This window comes from Acomys russatus, chromosome 4 (assembly GCF_903995435.1).
Source record: "Acomys russatus chromosome 4, mAcoRus1.1, whole genome shotgun sequence".
Lineage (NCBI taxonomy): Eukaryota > Metazoa > Chordata > Mammalia > Rodentia > Muridae > Acomys > Acomys russatus.
The window spans coordinates 41,272,971-41,294,395 of NC_067140.1; the positions used below are offsets into that span (position 1 = coordinate 41,272,971).

At 45.2% G+C, this 21,425-nt stretch overlaps 1 protein-coding gene across 1 annotated transcript; it reads left to right on the forward strand.

Annotated features, from left to right (window-relative positions):
- Positions 1-2,211: 2,211 nt before the first annotated feature.
- Cd59 (CD59 molecule (CD59 blood group)) lies at positions 2,212-12,022 on the forward strand. Its single transcript, XM_051144263.1, has 3 exons — positions 2,212-2,331; positions 10,075-10,176; positions 11,792-12,022. The coding sequence occupies exons 1-3, from the start codon at positions 2,253-2,255 to the stop codon at positions 12,019-12,021; spliced, it is 411 nt and encodes a 136-aa protein (XP_051000220.1). The 5' UTR covers positions 2,212-2,252; the 3' UTR covers position 12,022.
- The last annotated feature ends 9,403 nt before the right edge of the window (positions 12,023-21,425 follow it).

Here is a 21,425-nt window from a genome sequence, read left to right on the forward strand (position 1 = left end):
TAGAAAAGATCAGGGAAGTACTGCCAATCCATCTAAACCAAGCACCATTTCCAAGACCTGTCCAGAGGCTCAGAGACTCCCTTTTCTAAATATATCTTAACTACTGTTGTTGTTATTCAAAGAAACCACTGGTAGCAACAGGCAGGCTTAGGAAGCCTGGGGACTACTTTAGGCTAGGGGCCGAGATCTCTTCTGTTCATCCAGTCCCTAATGTTAAGGGTGGCTAACCTCACTCTTCCCACTGAAGCCCCTCTCTGCCTGGTTTCTTACTCTTGGGGACTGTGTGATTTCTTTGCCTCCGTGGTAGCGGCAACTCCTCCCCCTCTTCTTTTTTTTTTCTTTAGGGTGTTTTCTTTGGCTACAGAGTGTCCCTTGCAGTACATTGTAAGAGGCCCCACATTTACTAAGTAGTGGAGGTCAGAGGTAGCACACGACAAATAAGTATCCAGGACAGCACGAGAACTAGTCAAGACTTTGGGGAACTCTACCCTAGACTCAGAAGCCCCGCCCCTTACCAGATCTGTTTCATTCCTTCTGGTTCTTTCCACTATACCTTCTCACCTCCTCATCACAGAACAGATGTGGGGAAGGTATTATGTATGTTCCCACGGTGTTATTTATGTTGGGTACCTTTCCAAGGGAAGGTCTCTGGTGCTGGAAGCTCCTGCTGACCTGATACTCCCCAGTGTCTTTTAGGGTGCAGGAGCATATTCCCTAAGACCAATGCTCGACACAGCTGGTCCTCATTTTCAGAAGGCATCCGAGGTCCTCCTGTCTATTTGAGGACTTCTGGCTAACACTCTTCTTCCCTTTGCTCCCTTGCAGTAGTTTTCTGGACTCCTAGTTCTGCCTGACTTGAGTCTATAAATCATCCTTTGTTCTCAGAATCCTAGCTTGAGTACCAAGTGGGAAGCTGGCAGCACACTAGCACACTGAGTGACTAGATGGTACCCCACTTGTAAGGAGAGTGCCAGGCTCAATTTGTCCTTGAAATACACACACCTCATGGTGACTCAGCAGGACTCAAAGAACCATGTAGACTTTGCTTTTTTTTTCCCTTTCTCACTCTTTCCCTGACCTTGGTCAGCAGATGTCCTTCAAAGACCTGAGACTGATGGTACACACCCGCATTTCAACACTGACGACATAGGTAGCTTTCCCCATCACAAACTCCCTTTGTCTGCCAGGCCTGAGCCTTGGTCTGTGGTCTCAGAAAACCATGTAGAGCCTGTGGTTTAAGTGACTTGTCACTTCCCTGTTTCAGGATGGGTCCCAAGGTGTACAGTAGGGTTGGGACTTTAAAAATGTACTCCTGAAAGTTGGCATGTAGGAAAGTTTGAAAGCTTCTATGGCTTGGGTTGGTTTGTTTGTTTATTGAGTGAAAGGAAAGTTCCAGGCATTTCCACACTTGCCTTCTCACCTATTGCTTGTGGCTGGCCACTTTTCACTTATGTACTGAGGACTAATTACCATGTGAATCAATTGTCTCACATTTTCATTGGACTAAACAACTCTCATGGGGATGATAATAATTTTTTCAGTACTAAAGCCAGGGCCTTATGCATGCTGGATGAGCACCTCTGCCCAGGGGAAAATAGGTTTAATGCCTGTGTGGCCATGACCACTGCCTTGTATGGGCTATTTTGGTTTTTTTTTTTTTTTTTAGAAATAGGGTTTCTCTGTGTAGCCTTGGCTGTCCTGGACTCACTTTGTAGATGAGGCTGGCCTCCAACTCACAGAGATCTGCCTGCATCTGACTCCCAGAGTGCTGGGATTACAGGTGTGCACCAACTGTGCCTGGCTTGAACTAAGTTTCTTATGGGGTATGTGGCTATTAAGGGTTAGAGGTGGGTCGGGTGGAATTCCTGCCTGAGCCATGGACTCCTGTATAGCTGGGATTACAGGTGTGCACCAACTGTGCCTGGCTTGAACTAAGTTTCTTATGGGGTATGTGGCTATTAAGGGTTAGAGGTGGGTCGGGTGGAGTTCCTGCCTGAGCCATGGACTCCTGTATAGCTGCTCTTCTCCCCAAGATAAACATTTCCTACTGGCTGAGGTCTTGAAACAAGAGAAGACCATGACAGCCCTACTAAGAACTGCCCTTAGTTTAGGTGCCCTACCCCCCAGTGGAAGTTTCTTGCCTGTTCTGTTAGCCTTCTGTGCATTTCCCAAGACCTTCTTGGATTCTAGCTCACAGTTTTGCAAATGACTGGAAGGTGTCATCAGTCAGTGACATCTCTTGTTCATTCCAGATGTGGCGGATAGGCACAATGAGAGCTCAGAGGCAACTCATCTCCCTCCTGCTCCTTCTGGCTGCCCTCTGTTCCACAGGTGAGTCACCCGCACCTTCTAGACTACCTTTGGTCACGAGGCTACTTTCTCTCAGACCTCTGGGAATCTGAGGTGGTGCCACTGGCCTCTATTGTGCCATCAGGGCCTGGCTTTGAGTGTTCCATCTCCTGCTTGGGCAACATTTCTGGTGCTTTGTCTTCCATGCGGTGCCTGCCTAAACTAAAGCCCATCCTGGTTTACAAAACTGTTGTTTGAACAGTGGTGGAGGTCAAGTTTTTCTCTTGCTCCATCACATACCACTTTGGGATTCCAGCAGAGGTCATTCTTAGAACACAAACAAGTCCATTTTGAAAGATCTGAGGTGTGGGATATAATGGAGGCACTGGGTGGATTGTATTTTTGGGGTAAGAGTTTGTTAGAGTTATTAATGCCATGGATACACAGGCAGACAGCACATAGGAGGGACTATGATGAGGTCGGTAAAGTGGAGGTACCTTCTTACAGATCTCAAAGAGGGAAGGTTTCACTGCAGCCAAGCTGTCTCTGATAAGGAGGATATCACTTTTGTCACTTCAGAGTCTGGCAACCTGAGAGCTCTCAGCTTCCTTGGGGAGGTGAAGATGGAGCCTGCCATCCTATTGGAACTGTGGCTTCTGGGGTTAGGCATTCACATGCAGGCTGTCAGTGAGGACCGTGGTTACTTCCTTTCCAGAAGAAATTAGCATCAGCAGTCTAAAATTCTAACACCTTTGGGCCCTCTATGAGGTCAGCCCTCTGAACTCTGCTCTCCCACCCCACCTCTTTCCTGTGCCACCAAGATAAAGGACAGTCACATAGACTAAAGCTTACAGACATGCGAGGCTATCTTTAGTCTAAGCATTTTACACGCATTCACTTATCTAGCCCTCATGCACACGTAGCAGATTGTGTACCTATGTCCTTTTTACAAATGACAAAACCGAAGCCCAAAGGGATTATGAACTTATGAAATAATGCAAGCAACTTTGAATGCATGCAACAATACCCAGAAGTAGCATGTCAAAATGTGACCTCAGCCAGCTGCTTGAGTTCCTCTCATTTTCACCCTCTGTAGGCCACGCCCAGGCTACTGGGAAACCCTCCCTTCCTCTGACTTCTGAAGAAAGCTATTCTCGCTCTTCTGTAACCATGGGAATACCCACCTTGTGTTATTATCAAGATCAAGTGTTAGTTTTTCTGCCAAGTGTCATAGGCTTACAACATCCTAGCCATTACTGGCTTTTGGAGGCGGGGTAGGGAGGGGTTGGCATGGAAACAAACAACAACACAATGAGCAGACGAAAGTGGAAAGTTCCTGCAGTATTGGGGTGTCAGTAGCTGATATACCCTGACTGCTTATATGTCAGGGACTGTGCCAGGCCATCTCCTCTGTTCCTACCCAGACATTCTGTAAGAGATCAGTGAGACTGTGTCCACTGCACAGTGAGAGAATGGAAACAAAGTCACTGCCCAAAGGGGGCATCCACGCTCCGTCTCCTGACTTCCCTGCTTGCCTCTTGTCTGCTTTTGGTAAACCCTAGTTGTAGTGGGCTGGAAGGGGGGTCCACCTCTGTCAGATCACATTTCGTTCTTAATTCTTCTTCTTGTGGCATTTCCTGTCATTGTCGTAGCCCATCACAACCATCTGCCACTGTCTGGGGAGCAACCTTCAGTTTGAGATCACCAGCGGCCCTGTGACAAGGTTGGGATATACTCAGTCCCCTTCCTCAGAGAACCTGGGTGTGAAGCGAAAGGTAGAGAGGAAAGAAAGAAGGAACTAAAGCTTTTTGTTGTTTGTTGTTTTATTGCTTTTCTCTAAGACCCTAGGAAGCCTTCGGGAGATTTTTCCTGATCACAAGCCAGTGTGTCAAAGGCAAGAAATCACATTTGATCCTTTGTAACAAAGAAAATCAAGCAGTACAGGTTTTTCAGTTGTTACAGCAGTTCGGGTAGGATAAACATCTCCAGGAACTAGGGCAAGGAGTGGTCTAGAGAGTCAAGCCCCTCCCCTCCATCCTGGCTCAGCAGCAACCATATTGACTTATGACCTGACCTGTCCCCAACCACCACCCCGCCTCTCTCTTTGGTTTTTTTGAGACAGGGTTTTTCCATGTCACACCTCTGGTTGTCCTGGCACTTGCTTTGTAGACCAGGCTAGTCTCGAACTCAGAGATCTGCCTGTCCCTGTCTCTGCCTCCCAAGTGCTGTCTTCTCTTAAAATTTACATTGTTTACTTTTCCCAACCCAATGAACTTAGAAAATATCTTGGCTAAACCAGTCTTGAGTTTTAGAACTAATGGCTTGACTATGAGTCTCAGCTGTGTCACTGAGACATTTATCATGTAACATTTGTCATATTTGTTAATGTCTTAGCCTTGATTTTCCCTCCTAAATGGGGATGACACTACTTGAGGCTGCTACTCATGACAATTCAATGAAGGGCCTAGCATATAGGTACACAGACTTTGGAATGCTGATTGATGTGCTAGCGAGGGCTGTGTCTGCCCTACAGAAGTTCCCAAAGTTGACATTGGCCTTGACCTTTCCATCTAAAGTCTGAACCACATGAACTTTGGCTGTAGCTAGTACAGAAGTCACTTCTGTGGGCTATCTTATAAGCTGGCCCTCAAATAACCAGGCTAATCCTACCACTGTGTACCACCAAGACCTACCCCATGGAAGAGAGCCAACTCCTGACACTATTAACAGTACTCTGCTGTGCTTACAGACAGGAGCCTAGCAGAGCCGTCTTTGAGAGGTTGTACCCAGCAGTGGTTGGAAACAGATGCTGAGACTCACAGCCAAACACTGGGCAAAGCCTAGGGATTCTAGTGGAAAAGTGGGGGGAAGGATAAAAGGACCTGGTGGTGACAGGAACAAGAGGACCAACAGAGCCTACTAACCTGGGCCCAGAGGGCCCTGTGGAGTCTGAAACACCAACCAAAGACCATGCATGAGCTGGACATAGGTCCTCTGCGTAAAGAGAATGGGCAGCTCAGGCTGTGGGCCCATTAGTAAGGAGAACAGAGGTTGTCTCTGACATGGACTCTGTGGCCTGTCTTTTGATCACTTTTCCCTGGCGAGGCTGCCTTGCCAGGTCACAGGGAAGAGGATGTGCTCAGTCCTGATGTGACTTGATGAGCTTGGGTGGGTGAGTGGGTGGGGGCTCCCCTTTTCTGTGAAATAGGGGAGGAGGGAAGGGAGAGAGAGTGCGGCTGGGAGGAGAGGAGGGAGGGTGTTATGACCAGGATTAAAGTCAATAAAAATTTAATAAATAAATAAAAACAGCTAATGCAACACCTTTCCTCCCCCTACTCTTTGCTTCTCATATGTATGTATCTATAACTAGCAGAAGGAAGGGACTGTAGAGACACGGCATCCTTGGGGTTTTCATGCTGATTCTGGGGGAGATCAAGCAGAAATGTCTAGGGGGAGAGCCGCCTTCAGGCTTAGAGCCCCACTTTGACTCTGCCCCTTTCCAGTTGGGTGTCCTTCAGAGTTCACTCCACCTCTCAAGCACTGGTCTTGTCATCTGGAGACAAAGCAGAGAGAGGACAAGTTTTGTTTTGTTGTTACTGGTGTTTCAGGGGACTGAGTTGGAAGCTTTACAAATCAAAATGGCCACTGCATGAGATGCCACCTCTGTAAAGGCTTAGGTGTTAAGATTTGCTGGAGCACTTGTTCCGTCCTCAGAAGTGACCTCTCCACTCCTAGAAGCATTTCCTTCCCTCCTGGATAAACAGAGGCATCACTCTCAGAACTAAAGGTCATCGCTTGGGTTTAGTCATGACCTAGGCAGGGCTTCCTTCTATGAGACTGTACATATTTTATTTTTGGGAACATCTTTCTGTAGGTGAATGCTGCCAAATACTGCTGTCATGGTAGAAGCCCTGTGACAGGAAGGCCACTCACTCATTATCTCTGGCGTGGGGGTATATCTCCATACTCACATAAATTGTGAAGATTCTTTTCTGACTCTAGCCTTGGCTTCTCGATACATAGACTGACTATAATTCATATTTGCCTTGTGTTATAAAAAGGAAGAAGAAAACAATGTCAGTAAAAACCTGACTCTTAGTGTTCTACAGTGAATCGTAACTAGCTGTTTTTCTGGTTTTTTGTTTTGTTTTGTTTTTCGAGACAGGGTCTCTCTGTGTAGCCTTGGCTGTCCTGGACTTGCTTTGTAGACCAGGCTGGCCTCGAACTCACATCAATCTGCCTGCCTCTCCCTCCCGAGTACTGGGATTATAAGTGTGCACCACCATGCCCAGCTTTGTTTTTCTGTTTTATAGGGATCTAGACCTTAATGTTTCTGGTATGACTGGGTTGCCCAATCCACAAGAGTGTAGGGTCCACCTGCTGTCTTGTGTTGTCTGTGTGTACTCTGGCGCTGGCTCTGTCCTAGCAAGAAGCAGTTCAACGACAATATTCTATTCCGGTCTCATTAAACTTTTTCTCTAGAGGTCCAGAGAGCAAATACTCTAGGCTTCACATGGCAGGAGGCAAAAAATCAACTACACTCTGCCAGCCCATATAAATAACAACAACAACAACAACAAAAAAAAAACCAAATTTCTACAAGATTTTGATTGGCAAAATCCACACCGTAATATCTGCCTATCAATGTATAATGTCTATCTGCTAGTGAGTGGAATGATATTTTTCAGGAAGATAACATTTTACTTATGGTTTCAGAATTAATGTTCCCCATCATGGAATCAATTAGTTGTAAATGTTTATCTAAAAGTACTAATTGGTGAAGAGGTTTTTTTTTTTTTTTTTTTTTTTTAACCCTTGAAAGTGTTTTTTTCATACCAATAAGCACTATCAACCCAAAAATGTACAAGGTAGTAGAGTCTGGTTTTGCTTGTAAAGCTTTTATGGGGTTGTTAGCTCATTCTCTCAGTAATTTCCATTCAGTGTCATTCCATGGCAGATTATCACCTGCCAGTTGAAGGTAAGGAGGAAGCTTCCCAATTGCACAGTTATGTGGAGTTGTTGTTTAATTTTTTGGAGGGGGTATCATGTACTCCGGCAATCCTTGACATCAGTATGTGACAAGTGCTGGCCTTAACCTCTGTCTCCCAAACACTTGCATCCAGCTAGGTTGGATGGATTTGGAAGCATGGGGATTCTCTTTGCACTTACACATGGGTCCATCCTGCTCTTAAAACTGTTTTACAGATCATTAATTTATCCTCTCATTAAAAACCTACCTGCTGGCCAGGCATGATGGCACATACCTTTTCATCCCAGCACTCCAGAGGCAGAGGCAGGCAGAGAGCTCTGTGGGATAAGCCCAGCCTGGTCTACAGAGTGAGTTCCAGAACATCCAGAGCTATGTATAAAGACCCTGTCTCAAAAAACAAACAAACAACAACAACCCAAAACAAACAAACAAAACAAAGCACATATGCTGGTAAAGTCATTGAAGAACCTTCAGAACCACTCTTTGTAAGTGCCAACACAAGCCTTTGTAGTCCTCTGATGTTCCTCAGTCTCTAATTTCTTTTGTCAGTTTTATGAGGAATTAAAAAAAAAACTATACATGTTATGTCATACAGCTCTGCATTTGGGCTCATTTTTCTGCAGCTAATTCAAGGAATTCAATAAATCATGGTAAACAAAGTAAGTTGTCTTCCTACCACTAAAATAGATTATCAATCCAAATGCAAAGGAAAACAGCCCATTGTTGTTTTGAACACTTAAGCTAGCTTTTCTTGTAGTTTCTATCTTAGGTACTATCAAAGCAAAAACAGAGCTGTCATTTCAGAGAGGATACTAGGTATCTGGAGGCAAATATGAGTGACCATGGCTCAGGAACACATATTTATTTTATCCTAAATTCCATGTTCCAACATGAGAGCAATTTGATGAGCTTTTCTAGTAACTGAACCAAGAAAGTCATAAATCAAGCTGGGCGTGGTGGAGCACACCTTTAATCCCGAGCACTCAGGATGCAGAGGCAGGCGGATTGCTGTGAGCTTGAGGCCAGCTTGGTCTACAAAGGAAGTCCAGGACATCCAAGGCTATACAGAGAAACCCTGTCTCAAAAAACCAAAAAAAAAAAAAAAAAAAAAAAAGTCATAAATCAAGACACTACTGAAATACACTGGTGAAAACTTAGGTAGGTAGGGTTAAGTGAAGTGGGGGAGGGGCCACTCTCAGATGTTGCCTGGCTGTGTTTGTAGCCTTCTGGTTGGTTAGAAACCAGTGTTTAGCCTGTATGTCCCAATTTGGTCAAGTTCAGGGGAAAGCCATAAAATGGCTCAGAGGGCTAAAGATAGCTCAAAGGAATTTGGCTCTGGACTTCACATTCCAAACTCACCACAGTCCTTGAGGCTCTGATGGTTCATCGGCTTCAAACACGCTCACTTATAGCTTCAGTTTTTCCCTAGGAACTTTGGTTCACAGTATTGAGAGGTCTCAAATGTGATTTACTTAACATCAGAGAGTGTGGCAGAGTCTGAAGGAGAAGGGGAGACTTCAGAAGGCTTGGAGAAGCAAGGAACTTTGTTTTAATTAGGGTAAGGAAGTGAGGCATGGAGTGGGGAGTCTAGAAGGCGAGCGGGAAGTATGGAAGAATGCACCCCAGGCGCGTTCATTCGCTAGGTGAGCAGGAAATATGCCCTTGGACGGCTGAGCTCTTGGAAACTGTCATTCTTCTGGAATCCAGACACTTAGGGTGTCAGGCTCAGACAAGCTCTCTACCACTCCTTGGGGCAGCTGGGATTCCACAAGCAACTCAACTGAGAACCGAGGCTGCTGGAGATAGAAAGGCATATTCTGTTCCACCTGGATTTAATATTTCTTGCCCTGAAGACTGGGGGTGGGGAGCATGGCTGGGGTGCCTGTCACAGAATCACAGGGGTGGGGTGCCTGCTAGGACTGACAAGATCTGATAAGGCTGGATAGAAGCATGGTTTGAGTAGCCCCTAGTTCAACCCTAACAGGTATTTCCTTTCCAAGATGAAGGGCATCATTAGCCCCCATTTCCTCTGAAGTAGTTGGTTGGTTTTTATGAGGAATATCTTTGTTGTTGTTGTTGTTGTTGTTTTTCTAACAGCTGACAAGGGACCATATTTCCTGAACATCCCTCTTTCCCCTTTGTGCTGGATTAACCAATTGCATCACATTGTGAATTGAATTCCCACCAATGGGATGAAAGACAGTCACCACCTACATTGGAGTAGAAGACAGAGATGATTTTGGTGAGGCTGTTTGCTAGCCCATTTTTGCACACTCATTTGAATAAGAAGACGAGGAGGGGGAGGAGAAGGAAAGAAGAAGAAGGAAAGAAGAAGGAGGAGGAGGAGGAGGAGGAGGAGAAGAAGAAGAAGAAGAAGAAGAAGAAGAAGAAGAAGAAGAAGAAATAAACTTGCTGGGTTACTTTTGCCTTGTTCCCTTTCCTCAATAGTCATGAACTTCCTGTGTCAATCAATGGTGACTGAGTCTCAGGCAGCCCTGTAGGAAAAGAACTGACCTTCCCCTAACCCTAATTAAACTCAGTCACACCTGAAAGTAGGAAGGGGACCATTTGGAGAAAAGGGGTTCAACAGAAGGGGCAGGGAGTAAGGGAGGGCAAAGGGAGAATGTGCTCACAATACATTGTATAAATGTAGGAACTTGTTACCATTTTAACTCAAAGATAAAAATAAGAAAGCTGACTTGACCCTGTGCTCACTGATGGTGGCGAGGTCTGCCAGGGCCTACGTCACTGCTGGCTTAACAGAACCCAACAGTCTTTTTTTTTTCTGATTCTAGGTGTTAGCCTCAGATGCTACAGCTGTATAGACCCAGTTTCTTCATGCAAAGCAAATACCACTTGTTCACTTAACCTGGACTCCTGTCTCATCGCTGTGTCCGGTAAGAGCCTCTGGCTTTCCTGTCTAAGTGTGGTCATGGGTGTAAGAGCCTGGGAAGTGTGGGCCTCTCTAACTCCCTCTCAGTTTGCACTCACCAAGTAGTGGCTGTTATTTATTACCACCAGCTGGCCACAAAGTACTGGACACCAACATTTTCTGTATCCTTTTTTTTTTTTTTACACAAATGTAGCACTTCTCTCATAACCCTGGGTCAGTCTTCCTGTGTGACAGGTGAGAAAATGGAGGCTCAGATAACACAACAGGCAAAGGTCAGGTAACCAACATAGGACTTGAATTGGGAAATTCATCTGATTCCAAAACTCAGGCTTCTGAATAGTCCTAGTATGCCTACCTCCCAAACCTCTGGGGGCTTCCAGTGTACTAGGGCCCCGGCTAGGGGTGCAAAGATGAAGAGTGTTTGTCAAAACTTGGACCGTGGCCTTTTTGCCTGTGCCAAATGACTGTTTTATACTTTTGTTTGACTCTATGTATCTAATACATATGGAGTCCGAGGGGACCCGGGATGAACTCAGAGGATACTGAATGTCACGTGACTAATAAGGAAAATTATTCATTTGAGAAGCCACTGCAGGTGCCCAGGACAGTGGCCACAGAGGGCAGGATGCTGTGAGCAAGGGAAAGAGTGCAGTCTACACAAGTCTGCATCAGCTGCTTTTGCAAGTTGGCTGAACTTGAGAAATGATAGACAAGGAAGAAGCCAGCAGCCACGCCCTTTTTTCTTGATGGTTTATGGCTCTAAGACAGATAAACATTCTTGATTGATCATAGTAGGGAGCAATGACCATTTCATTATGGTCTGGCATATGAGATAAAGCCCTTTCTAAGAGCTAAGAATAAAAAACTGTCTTCAAAGGTATTTCCTCCCAGAAAGGAAAAACAAAACAAAGACAAACAAAAGAAACCTTTCAGTTAAGTCAGGACCAACCAGAAGTCCTTGTTTTAAAGGCAGGAGTAATTTTTATGTAAATTCCTAGAGTGTAGCTGAAAATCTAGGCCTTGTGTTCAAGTGTTGGATTCCACAGGAAGGGGAAGAGCACGTTAATTCACTGCTAAGGTAAGAAATGTAGTAAAGCCCCTTACCTTGGGTACTAAGATGACTCCATTTTTCTTTCTCTTCTTTCTTTCTTTTTTGTTGAACTTTTTTTTTTCTTTTGGTTTTTTGAGACAGGGTTTCTCTGTGTAGCCTTGGTTGTTCTGGACTCAGTTTGTAGACCAGGCTGACCTCGAACTCACAGTGATCCGCCTGTCTCTGCCTCCCAAGTTCTGGGATTAAAGGTGTGTGCTACCATACCCAGCCCTGAACTTTTTTTTTCATACATTGTTTTCATTTATTCCATTTTCTTGATATTAGCTTTCATAGGTATGACATAATCTTTATCTCTCCAGCTCTACCCTGCTGCCCAGGTGAGGTGCAGGGTCCACTCTCCCAAGTGTTGCAGCTAGTGAGGGACATGGCCAGTTCTCCCACTCTCATGATCCCTTGAGCCAGCTCTTCCACCTGCCTGCCATAGATGGGGAGGGATCTGGGAGGGAAGAGCATCTCTCTCTCCCTCAACTATTAGGTGGCTTCTTACCATAGGTGTCTCTCTCCATAGGAAGGAAAGCCTATCATCAGTGTTGGAAATTTTCGGATTGTAATACCATGTCCATTATGACCCGATTAGAACTGGAAAATGTACAATACAGATGTTGCCAGGTGGACATGTGTAACAAAAAGCTTGAAGAAGAAAAAGAGAAACCAAAAGATGAGGCAACTTCTTTATCCGGGAAGACGGCGTTGCTGGGGACCTGGGTTCTGGTGGCCATGTGCAAGCTTTGGTTGTAAGTCATCGCTAAGCTCCAGAGTGCCTCCTTTCGGTCTTTTTTTTTTTTTTTTTTTTTTTTTTTTTTCCTCCTGCTGATGCTGCAGCACGCTAAAGCCTTTATTATTTTCCAGCTATATCCTTTTAGGACAGAATAAAGTTCACTTGAACATTGAACACTGTGGCTAAAAAGAAGGGATCTAAGCAGCTGGGAAGGCCACCCTGCACTCAGGGAAGGCACATGTGAGATTTAAAGGTGAAGTACATGGATATACCAATAGTTTGTATAATCTTCCTCTGCCCTTGAGAGGACTGGCTTTCAGTTTCAGCTGAAGTGGGCTTTTGGCACCCCTCCCGGATGGCTCTCCAGTTCCTGCAATGTAGCTGCATAGTGAGATCAGTGCCTTTAGGACTGAGTGGGCCGGGGAGGTGGGGGTGTCGGGGGGGGTGGTTCTTTTCATCATCCTGTCACACTCATAAACTGCTTTCATAGTCTTCACAGATCCTGAATTGGTGTGTGAATATTCTACATGTGACCTGTCAGTCAGGAGCAGTGATGTTTGGTTATTTTTTTAAAATTTCTGGTAATGAAACCCAGGTCCTTGAGCATGTAGGCAAGGGCCCTACCCTAAAGCCACGCCCCAGCTCAAGCAGTGGTGGAGCGACTGTGTTCTCAGCTAGAACATGTAGGGCATTGAAACACAAGCTCTGAATCAGGTGTGATGATGCAAGCTTAGTGTCGCAGCACTCAGGAGGCAGGGACAGGAGGATTGCTCTGAGTTCAAGGCCAGCCTGACCTACATAGCGATTTCTAAGTCACCTAGTAAAACCTTGCCAGAAAAAAAAAAAAAAAAAGAAAGAAAGAAAAAGAAAAAAATTTAAAACAACAACCAAAAAAAGAAAAGAAAAGAAAGAAAGGAGGAAACACAAGAAAATTCCATCTGTTCTTTTTATAGAAGTACCAGAAGCTACAATTTGAGTTTTCTACATCTCTAAATATTGCATGGGCTTTGCTAGCTTTTATTAGAAAAATGTTTAAAAAAAAAAAAAGCTGGGCTTGGTGGCGCATGCCTGTAATCCCAGCACTCAGGAGGCAGAGGCAGGCAGATCTCTGTCAGATACAGGCCAGCCTGGTCTATAAAGTGAGTCCAGGACATCCAAGGCTACACAGAGAAACCCTATCTTGAAAAACAAAAACAAAACCAACCAAACAAAAAAGCAACTGCCTACAATAGTGTTGTATTGAAGTTATTCCCTCTTAGTTTTTTCTTAGAAAAGCAGAGTATCTTGTCTGTGCTGCACATAATGAACTGATAGACACTCTGCTATATGACAGAAGGCTTTAATGTGCTTACTTTAAACGTCATGGAGCAGGAAGACCCTTCATGTGTGCATGCACGTAGGATGAAACAGTGGGGCGAGACTATGGAGCTGCCATTTGAGATGTCCAGATGTTTTCATGAACAGCAGCAGGCCTGCATCCTGCCTGTATCCAGGTCATTGGCTTTCTGGTGATTCAGCACAGTTCATACACAGTATGTTCACTGGGGCTATTAGCACAGTGAGAAACACCCATGATGCTTTGAAAGCCTCTTTGCTAAGAAAGGAGAAGGCAGTTTCCCTGTGCACAGCGAAGAGTAGCTCACAAGATACACAGACTTAACCATATCCAATCTTGGGATCTTGGCTGTTCTCAGTGCCCTAGCCTGACCTTTGCACAAGAAGGAATTTATTAACTTCAAAAACTGGTTTTTTAAAATGATGTTAAATTAAAAGAAATTAAGCAAGAAACTCTTGATTATATAATCTGTTAGACAAATCATATGTAATTTAGACAGCTATGCAATAATGATGCTTTTCGGAAAGTAAAATCTCAGCTAATGGAAGACCGCGATGAAGCTCATACAGTGTGCTCAGTGTAACAGCAAAAATAAAGCAGTGCTGGGCACCTTCACTTCCTGTTGCCGTGGTTCTCAGTGTCTTCACCAGCTCAGCGGGGTGTTTGTTTGTTTGTTTGTTTGTTTTTACATCTTCATTTCATTCTCTCTGCCAAGTCAGACTGTCAGGTATGGCTGTTTCCTCAAAATGATTATTTTTTCCCCTTCAGCAACTGGTTGAGCCAAATAGCACATTCCACAAGAGTTCTGAGGAACAATAACTGACTTTAATTCATTTAAACAAAAATGAAATTTAAAATTTTATGGCTATGTATTTTGTGGGCAAGACACATCCAGGAGTCCAAAAAGCTGGGGATTTTGCTGCTTTGGAAATCCATCTCAAGATCCAGATTCCCGTATGACACTGACTGGCATCCTGTATCACGGATCTCCATTTAACGGGAAGAGTTCATCGTGGGTGGGCGGGGCATGGGGGATGTGAGGGAGGTAGGTTTTTTTGGGGGAGGGGGGTTGTTGTTGTTTTTAAAGCTACATTTGTAAGTTGGGTGTGGTGGCACGTACTTTAATCTCAGCCTGGTCTACAGAGAGAGTTCCAGGACAGCCAGAGCTATACAGAGAAACCCTGTCTCAAAGAAAATGTTACATTGTGTTTCTCTCCAGCCCCTGCCAGTGTATGTGTACATGTGTGTGTATACGTATGTGTGTGTTGCACAGCACACGTGGAGGGGGGTCAGAGGAGAATTTGGTCAAGTCAGTTCTCATGGGAGATCTGGGAGCTTTGGAGCCAAACCCTTTACCCTCTAAGCCATCTCACTGGCACCAAAAACGTAGTTTTTGAAAGCAGAACTTGGGTCCTGCTAGATAAGGAGAGGGAGGGCTACTGTTTCTTTCTGCAAGGTGAGATGGGAGTGCTGCTGAAGACAGACTTAAGGCCCAGAGCTGGCAAGGCCTGCAACCTGCTGCTGCCCTCACGACAGTGTCATGCAAGTGAGTACCTATTTGTCCTTATGGGTCGGGTGCCTGGACCCACAGTTTCATAGAAACTGTCAAAAACTGCTCAGTCCTGGGCAGTAACCACCCCCCTAGATTATCTTTAGGAGATGAGCCATCGGCTCAAAGGTATACCTTGTGGGTTTGTGAATAGGATTTATATATGTCCTGGAGGATGCTGACCAAAATCCCACTTAATCTTAGACGTACTAAGCATGTAGGGGAAATGCCTCTTGTATCCTGGCAATCAGTCCCTTGGTTTAACATGGTGTGTGTGTGTCCTGACAAAATAAGAGGCTGCCTGGCTCTGTTTTCTGTTTTGGATTTGAGACATCGTGAAAGAGTGAACCAAATGTCTAGGTGTATACACACCCTCATTCTTCATAGGGCCAGGTGACTTATCTTGCTCAAGGTAAGTCTTTTATCAGTCTTCAAAGTCGTTTAGCATGTCCTGGTTTCTGTTGCTTGCAAACAGATCTGAACTGGTGCAAGATGGCTCTCTCAGAGCTGCTTGTGCTGGGAAGACCATTGTCTACAGGTGGCACTCACCTGACACTGTGGTGAGGGCAGCTGCAGATGCAGGCCTTGGAACTCCGGGCCTTCAGTCTGTCTTCAGCAGCACTTCCATCTCCCCTTGCCTAAGAGTTGGACCTATAGGGGAGAAGGGTTGGCTCAGTCGTTAAGAGCACTTGATGCTCTTCCAGAGAGCTCAAGTTTGATTCCCACCACCCGCATGGTAGCTCACAACTGTTTGCAACTCCAGTTCCAGAGGATCAGATGTACTCTCCTTGCCTCCATAGGTACCAGGCACACACGTGGTACACAGATAGACCTGCGGGCAAACATATAAAATAATAACTAATGAGTTGGGTCTACATTTGGAGAAGTTAGTTGGATGCTCACGGTCACCAAAGGCAGTAAACTGACATACACTGAGCTCTGAGGTTACTCACCTTCAACCTTCCTTATGTGCACAGCCTTTGATGTACTACAGGGTAGCTTTGGAAGGAAACCTGGGATAGAGCCCTGATACTTTTTTTGCTTTGAAGAAATCAGTTCCTGTCTTTCTTTACAAAGAAAACCGTAAGCACTTGTTTTGTCCCTCAAAAGCTCCCCAACATAGCTGGGTATGGTGGCGCATGCCTTTAATCCCAGCACTTGGGAGGCAGAGGCAGGCAGATCGCCTGGTCTACAAAGCTACTCTAGGACACCCAAGGCTACACAGAGAAACTCTGTCTCGAAAAACAAAACAAAACAAAACAGCTCCCCAACAGTGTGAGTTTTACAGACCTCAGCAGGCTTTTCTAGAAACTTCATTTCCAAACACCATCATCACATCACATGATGTTTCTAAACGCCCATGGCAGGTGTTTTAATACAGCAGCAGTTACGTTTGTAGGTTTAGTATTTGGGAGCCATGTGCATCCTTGAGACCACCACTTGTGACCACCCCTCTACTTCTGCCTTCAAGTGCTGGGATGACAAGTGTGTGGCACCAAACCCAGCTTATGATGTGCTAGAGATGGAACCAAGAGCTTCATGCACAGCAGACAAGAACCTTATCAACTAGTCCTGTTTATTGGTTAAAAGAAAAACAAAACCCCAAAACCACCTATGTGGGCTTTCTGCATATACCTTGAAGGAACCTGAAAGGGAAAGCATTTGTGAAGTATCTAATAAGCAGCATGCATCCCATAATAGCTACATTATTGGGGTGCGAACATTTTAGTCTCCTGCTGATGGGGCTGTTGATTGGGCAGTGGTAGAACCTTTAGGAGGTGGTACCTGGCAGAGAGGCGTGCCCCTGAAGAGGATGCTGGCTCCTTGCCTCCCTCCTCTCTGCTTCCTGGATACTGTGAGGCAAACAGCTTTGCTCCACCACATATCTGTGCTCTGATGCTTTGCCTTGTCACAGATTGAAAAGCACTGGAGCCAGCTAGCCATGGAGCCTCCCAAGCTGGAAGCCACGGTAAACTTTGTTCTTTTTAGTTGTTTCTCTCAGGCATTTCATCACAGCCACAAAAGCTGCCTAACATACCAGAGATCAGGGCTGGAGGCCTCAGGCCTGCAGCAAATCACACCATATTTATCCCAGTGACTGACGCAAAGAGGACCGGACCAGACGTGTCCCTTTCGTGTTTCTTACGTAATTGAAATCAAATTCTTTGGTGAATAATCTTATCTCATGTAAGGCTTCCTGTGTAGGTTCCAGAACCTCCGAACAAAGTTAAGGACAGCTTATGCTCTACAGGGGATGCCCCTGCTGAAGCAGGAGCTGAAGCTTCCTTGTCTAAGGAGTGGACAATCACTCTCCTGAGCGGCTTCCTGTGGGGGAGGGGGGCATTACTGTTCCCAGCTTTGCTATTCTTGACTCCTTAAATCCCAGCTAATCTGGCTGTGGGGAAATCTATGTGTGGGTGTGGTAGATGGCAGCGGCTTATGTTGGGCCAGATCCAGAGGCTTGAGTTAGAACTTGTAAATTCTGCTACTATGAAATCAGTAAGACCTGGCAAACAATGACCTTTCAGCAGAGAGTGCAAATGGCTACATGCGAGCCCTCACAGTGTGAGGGATTGGACCCAGAGCCTTGTGCATTGCCAAGAGTTCTACAGTCAGCCACAACTCCAGCCCGTTTTATTTTGAGATAGGCTTTTTTTTTTTGGTCAAATAGCCCAAGCAGGTCTTGAAACTTTGTTCTTCCTGCCTTGGCCTCTGGAATAAGCTCTAATTTCAGGCCTATGCTGCTGGCATATAAATTTAAAAAAAAGTCCCAGTCATTCATTATTACTAGTAAAGACTCAGGAGCCAGATGCTGGGGTGAAAATCTGCTAGCTCAGAGAGGCAGAGAAAGCATCCAGCTGACCTTCCTACTCAGCTCACATCTCAGAGAAAAAAGCCTAAAAGCTCACTAGCTCGGCTGACAGCCCAGGAAGAGGAGGCAAAAAAAAAAAAAAAAAAAAAAAAAAAAAAAACACCCCAAGGCCAAAGGCTCCCTAGATCAAAGCTTGAAAGGCCCCTTCTTAGCCACACTGTCTTAAACACCCTTCAGCTCCAAATCCTTCCTATTCTTTAATCTCCATCAGCTGGTTTCTTGCTCTGCCTCTTGACCTAGGGTTAACTTTATTAAATCCTGTGTACAGAAAGCTCTTATATAAGGTGTGTACCTGGGCTGGTTGAACCATACCACAAACATCTGTTTACAATAAACAGAAAGTTCTTGGGTTAAAGGTGTGTGTCAGGGCTGAACCATGACAAACAAGAAACAGTTTTTTACACTTCACAATCTCAGGGTTCACAATGGGATTACATATCCTGCAACACTATGCCACAAGTCCTGGCTACAACCCAAGAGCTTTTGTGCCAGACGTTACTGTAAGCACGACTAATAAATATAGTGGCTCATGTAATTCTCCTGTTTTCAATATGAGTAGCATTGCCTATGTACCCGAATCCATCAAGCATTTACAGATCACAGATCACAGAGGGCAGCCTTTTTCCATGGTCAGGCTGTGGGGCTTTACGCAGCTCTGCCTCGGGATTCAGCAAGCCTTCCCTTTATTAATCCTTTCTCCAGGGTTCTGAGTTTTTAACTTATTTAACCAAGTTTCTATCTGCTGCGACCAAAACTACTTGACTGAGACAGTTACTAGTGATGAGAGTTAGTTAGCAGATGGGAACTAACCCATGCATGCACTGTGGGAGGCAGTGGAGAGAGCAAAAGAGCCTGGGCATTGTCCATTGTAATGAAGGGACCTACTGCAGTGGGAGATTTGGCTCAGAGTCACTTGGTCTCTGTTCCCTCCCTTCCAGTAACAGAAACTTCAATTACCTTTTGGGAAATTACGTCATTCCTTTCAGTCTTGGGAACCTATTAATTAAAGCTCCCACAACCAAAGCCCAGAGAACAGGCAGGTTTCCCTCTCGAGTGTCGCCCAAGTGAAGTCATGCAAGGGCTGGTGAAACAAAATACAGTCTGACTGTTTTGTCGTTGTTGCATGCACCACCCAGTGATAAGCGGCGGCTAGCTCTGTGTCAGTTGCTCAACACTGTCTGGGCTGCTATATTGGCAGCATTCTTGGTCTTTCCCTCACAAACACAAAGTCAATGCAGAGCTTCCTGCACTCCGTCCAGCTTCAAGGCAGAAAGAGATGATGAGAAAACTGGGTTTCAGTTTTCCTTCCTAGGAAATTAAAATCTTTCCCATAAGACCCCCAACTGTCTCCTTGCTCACATCTTCCAACTGGATCTGGGTCTTGTAACCATGGGAGCTGCAAGAGAGGTGGGGAGCGCAAGTATTTACTGTCTCCAGCCCCTGTGGGTGAAGGAAGCAAAGGAAAAGGACTGCAATTGGCATAGTCACTGGGACACGAAGAGGAAGTATCTTCTCTCCAGGGATGGCACTGAAGGCCACGCTGCTGAGCGGGCCCTACTCCTGAGTCTTTCTGCACCTCCCCAATGTAATCTCCAGCATTCAGTTCCATTAAGGTTTCAGCATGAAATGTCCCAACAGGCTGCTTGGTCTTCAGCTGGGGATGCTGTTTTAGGAGGTTCTGGGAGCTTCGGGAGGTGGAGCCTGGCTGGAGGAAGCACACCAAAGTTAGCATAGCTTGATGGTTCCGGTTGATGAGGTTTACTGGGATGTCTGTCCTTCCAGGCTTCTTTATACCCTACCCCACTGACCTAGCTCTCAGATTTCAGGTTCACTAACTTGTTGATAAATGTTTTAATTTTTTTTGCTGCTTCCACAAGCACACAGGAGCCCATGACTTAGGAAAACAAGCATAAAGGCTGGACTACATTTTTGAGGACTATTTTCTTTTTTTTTTTGAACTAGTAGGAATTGTGAAGGGGATGGGAATAACCAAGCCCACAAGTCCACACCAGCACAATGGTTAATTCAGATCGGTAATAAAGGGCTGTTTTGTGTTTCTTAGACTAGCATGACCCTTAGATTATGGCACAAACAGCCCCTAGCAAGAGTCAGCCTGCTGCCAGGAAGAGGGATTTGGTCTACTTCTGCGCCCATAGGCATACCTGCTATATATTTCTTTTCATTGTCTAGCTCTCTACGTAATAAGATAGCTTTTGCTTTTTGATGTAGGAGATGGAGGAGGAACTCTTAAAGGCAGTTCCCTCATGGTTCTCATATTTCTATTTTATAGACAACTAACTTATCAGCACTAATGAGACGGCTCATCCATTAAGGGCTCCTACCACTCTTCCAGGAGGCCCTGGTACAGTTCCCAGAACCCATATCTTCTTCTGACCTCTGTGGGCTTCTGTGTGCACATGTAACAGATACATACATTCATGCACACACATAATAAAATTTTAAAGAGGAAAGGAAAAACTGATTTACAAGTCAAGCAACATGTTAGGTTTAGTGATGCTTGCCTCTAATCCCACCAGGTAAGAGAGACAAGAAGATTGCTATAATGTGTGGCCAACCTGCTCTACTTAGGAAGTTCTAGGTCAGCTTGGGCTACCTTTTCTAAAACAAACAAAAAACAAAGCAAGCACACAACCTCTACCCCAAGTCAAACTACTTGCCCGAGAATACCAGTTTGGATATCAGACTCTAGTCTTTGCTGCCCCACCTCGTGTATGTGTGTGTGTATATATATATATATATATATACACATAGCATTCACGTGTGGAGCTGAGACTGGGAGAGCTTGCCTGACCTGTGCCTTCCCTGTTCATTCATGCTGGTGATCATTACGAGACCATCCTTAAGGAAGCTGACCTCCCCTTATTATTGGCTAATATTTCATAGAAATGAGCAGTACATGTGCCTTGAGCACAACTTCCAGTTCTTAGAAACGGATACGGTCTTTGAGGTGGGCCCATTTTCATTAAAAAAAAAAAAAAAGTTGGGCTGGAGAGATTGTGCAAAGGTTTAAGAACAGAGCTCCTGAGTTCAATTCCCAGCACCACATGGTGGCTCATAACCATCTATAATAAGATCTGGTGTCCTCTTCTAGCCTCCTGGCTCACATGCAAGCAGAATACTGTATAAATAATTAATTAATAAATAAAGTTTTAAAAAGCTGTTTGCTTCAGAGGCATTACAAATTTCCCTGCCTCCAGAATATTCCACAACATTGCTAAACGTATCAGAAAGATTTCCTCTTCTTCTGTAGAGGATGAAGTCAGCCACCCATTTTTTCAGTTCCTAAATAATGAGTCAAGTCCCCTAGGACAAAGGACCCGGTTGTTTGGAAATATTTTCTGCTCTCTGATAAAAGGAGAGAAAGGCTGAATTTCTCTCTCAGCTTTGGCCAATTCTGTATGCAGTATTACTGTGTGAGAGCAGTAGAAATAGAATTGAAGGACGCTGGGAGGAGCCTAGGGCCAAGACCAAAGTATGCCAGGCCAATTTGGAGGCGGGTGGAGGACAGTGGAGGAGGGCAGCAGAGGACTAAGCGGCCCAAATCGAAAGCTTTGCTCCTTGCCCGCTAGTAGGGCGGGGCCTACGCTCTCCTGAGCCCCGCCTTCTCAGGGTGGGGCCAGAGTAAAGGGTGGGGCCGCGCTCCGTC

Excerpts from the sequence above, each read along its gene's own strand:
- Cd59 (XM_051144263.1), top strand. The coding sequence starts at position 2,253 with ATGTGGCGGATAGGCACAATGAGAGCTCAGAGGCAACTCATCTCCCTC. Across the intron at positions 2,332-10,074 it reads GGCTGCCCTCTGTTCCACAG|GTGTTAGCCTCAGATGCTAC; the intron begins GTGAGTCACCCG and ends TTCTGATTCTAG. Across the intron at positions 10,177-11,791 it reads CTGTCTCATCGCTGTGTCCG|GAAGGAAAGCCTATCATCAG; the intron begins GTAAGAGCCTCT and ends CTCTCTCCATAG.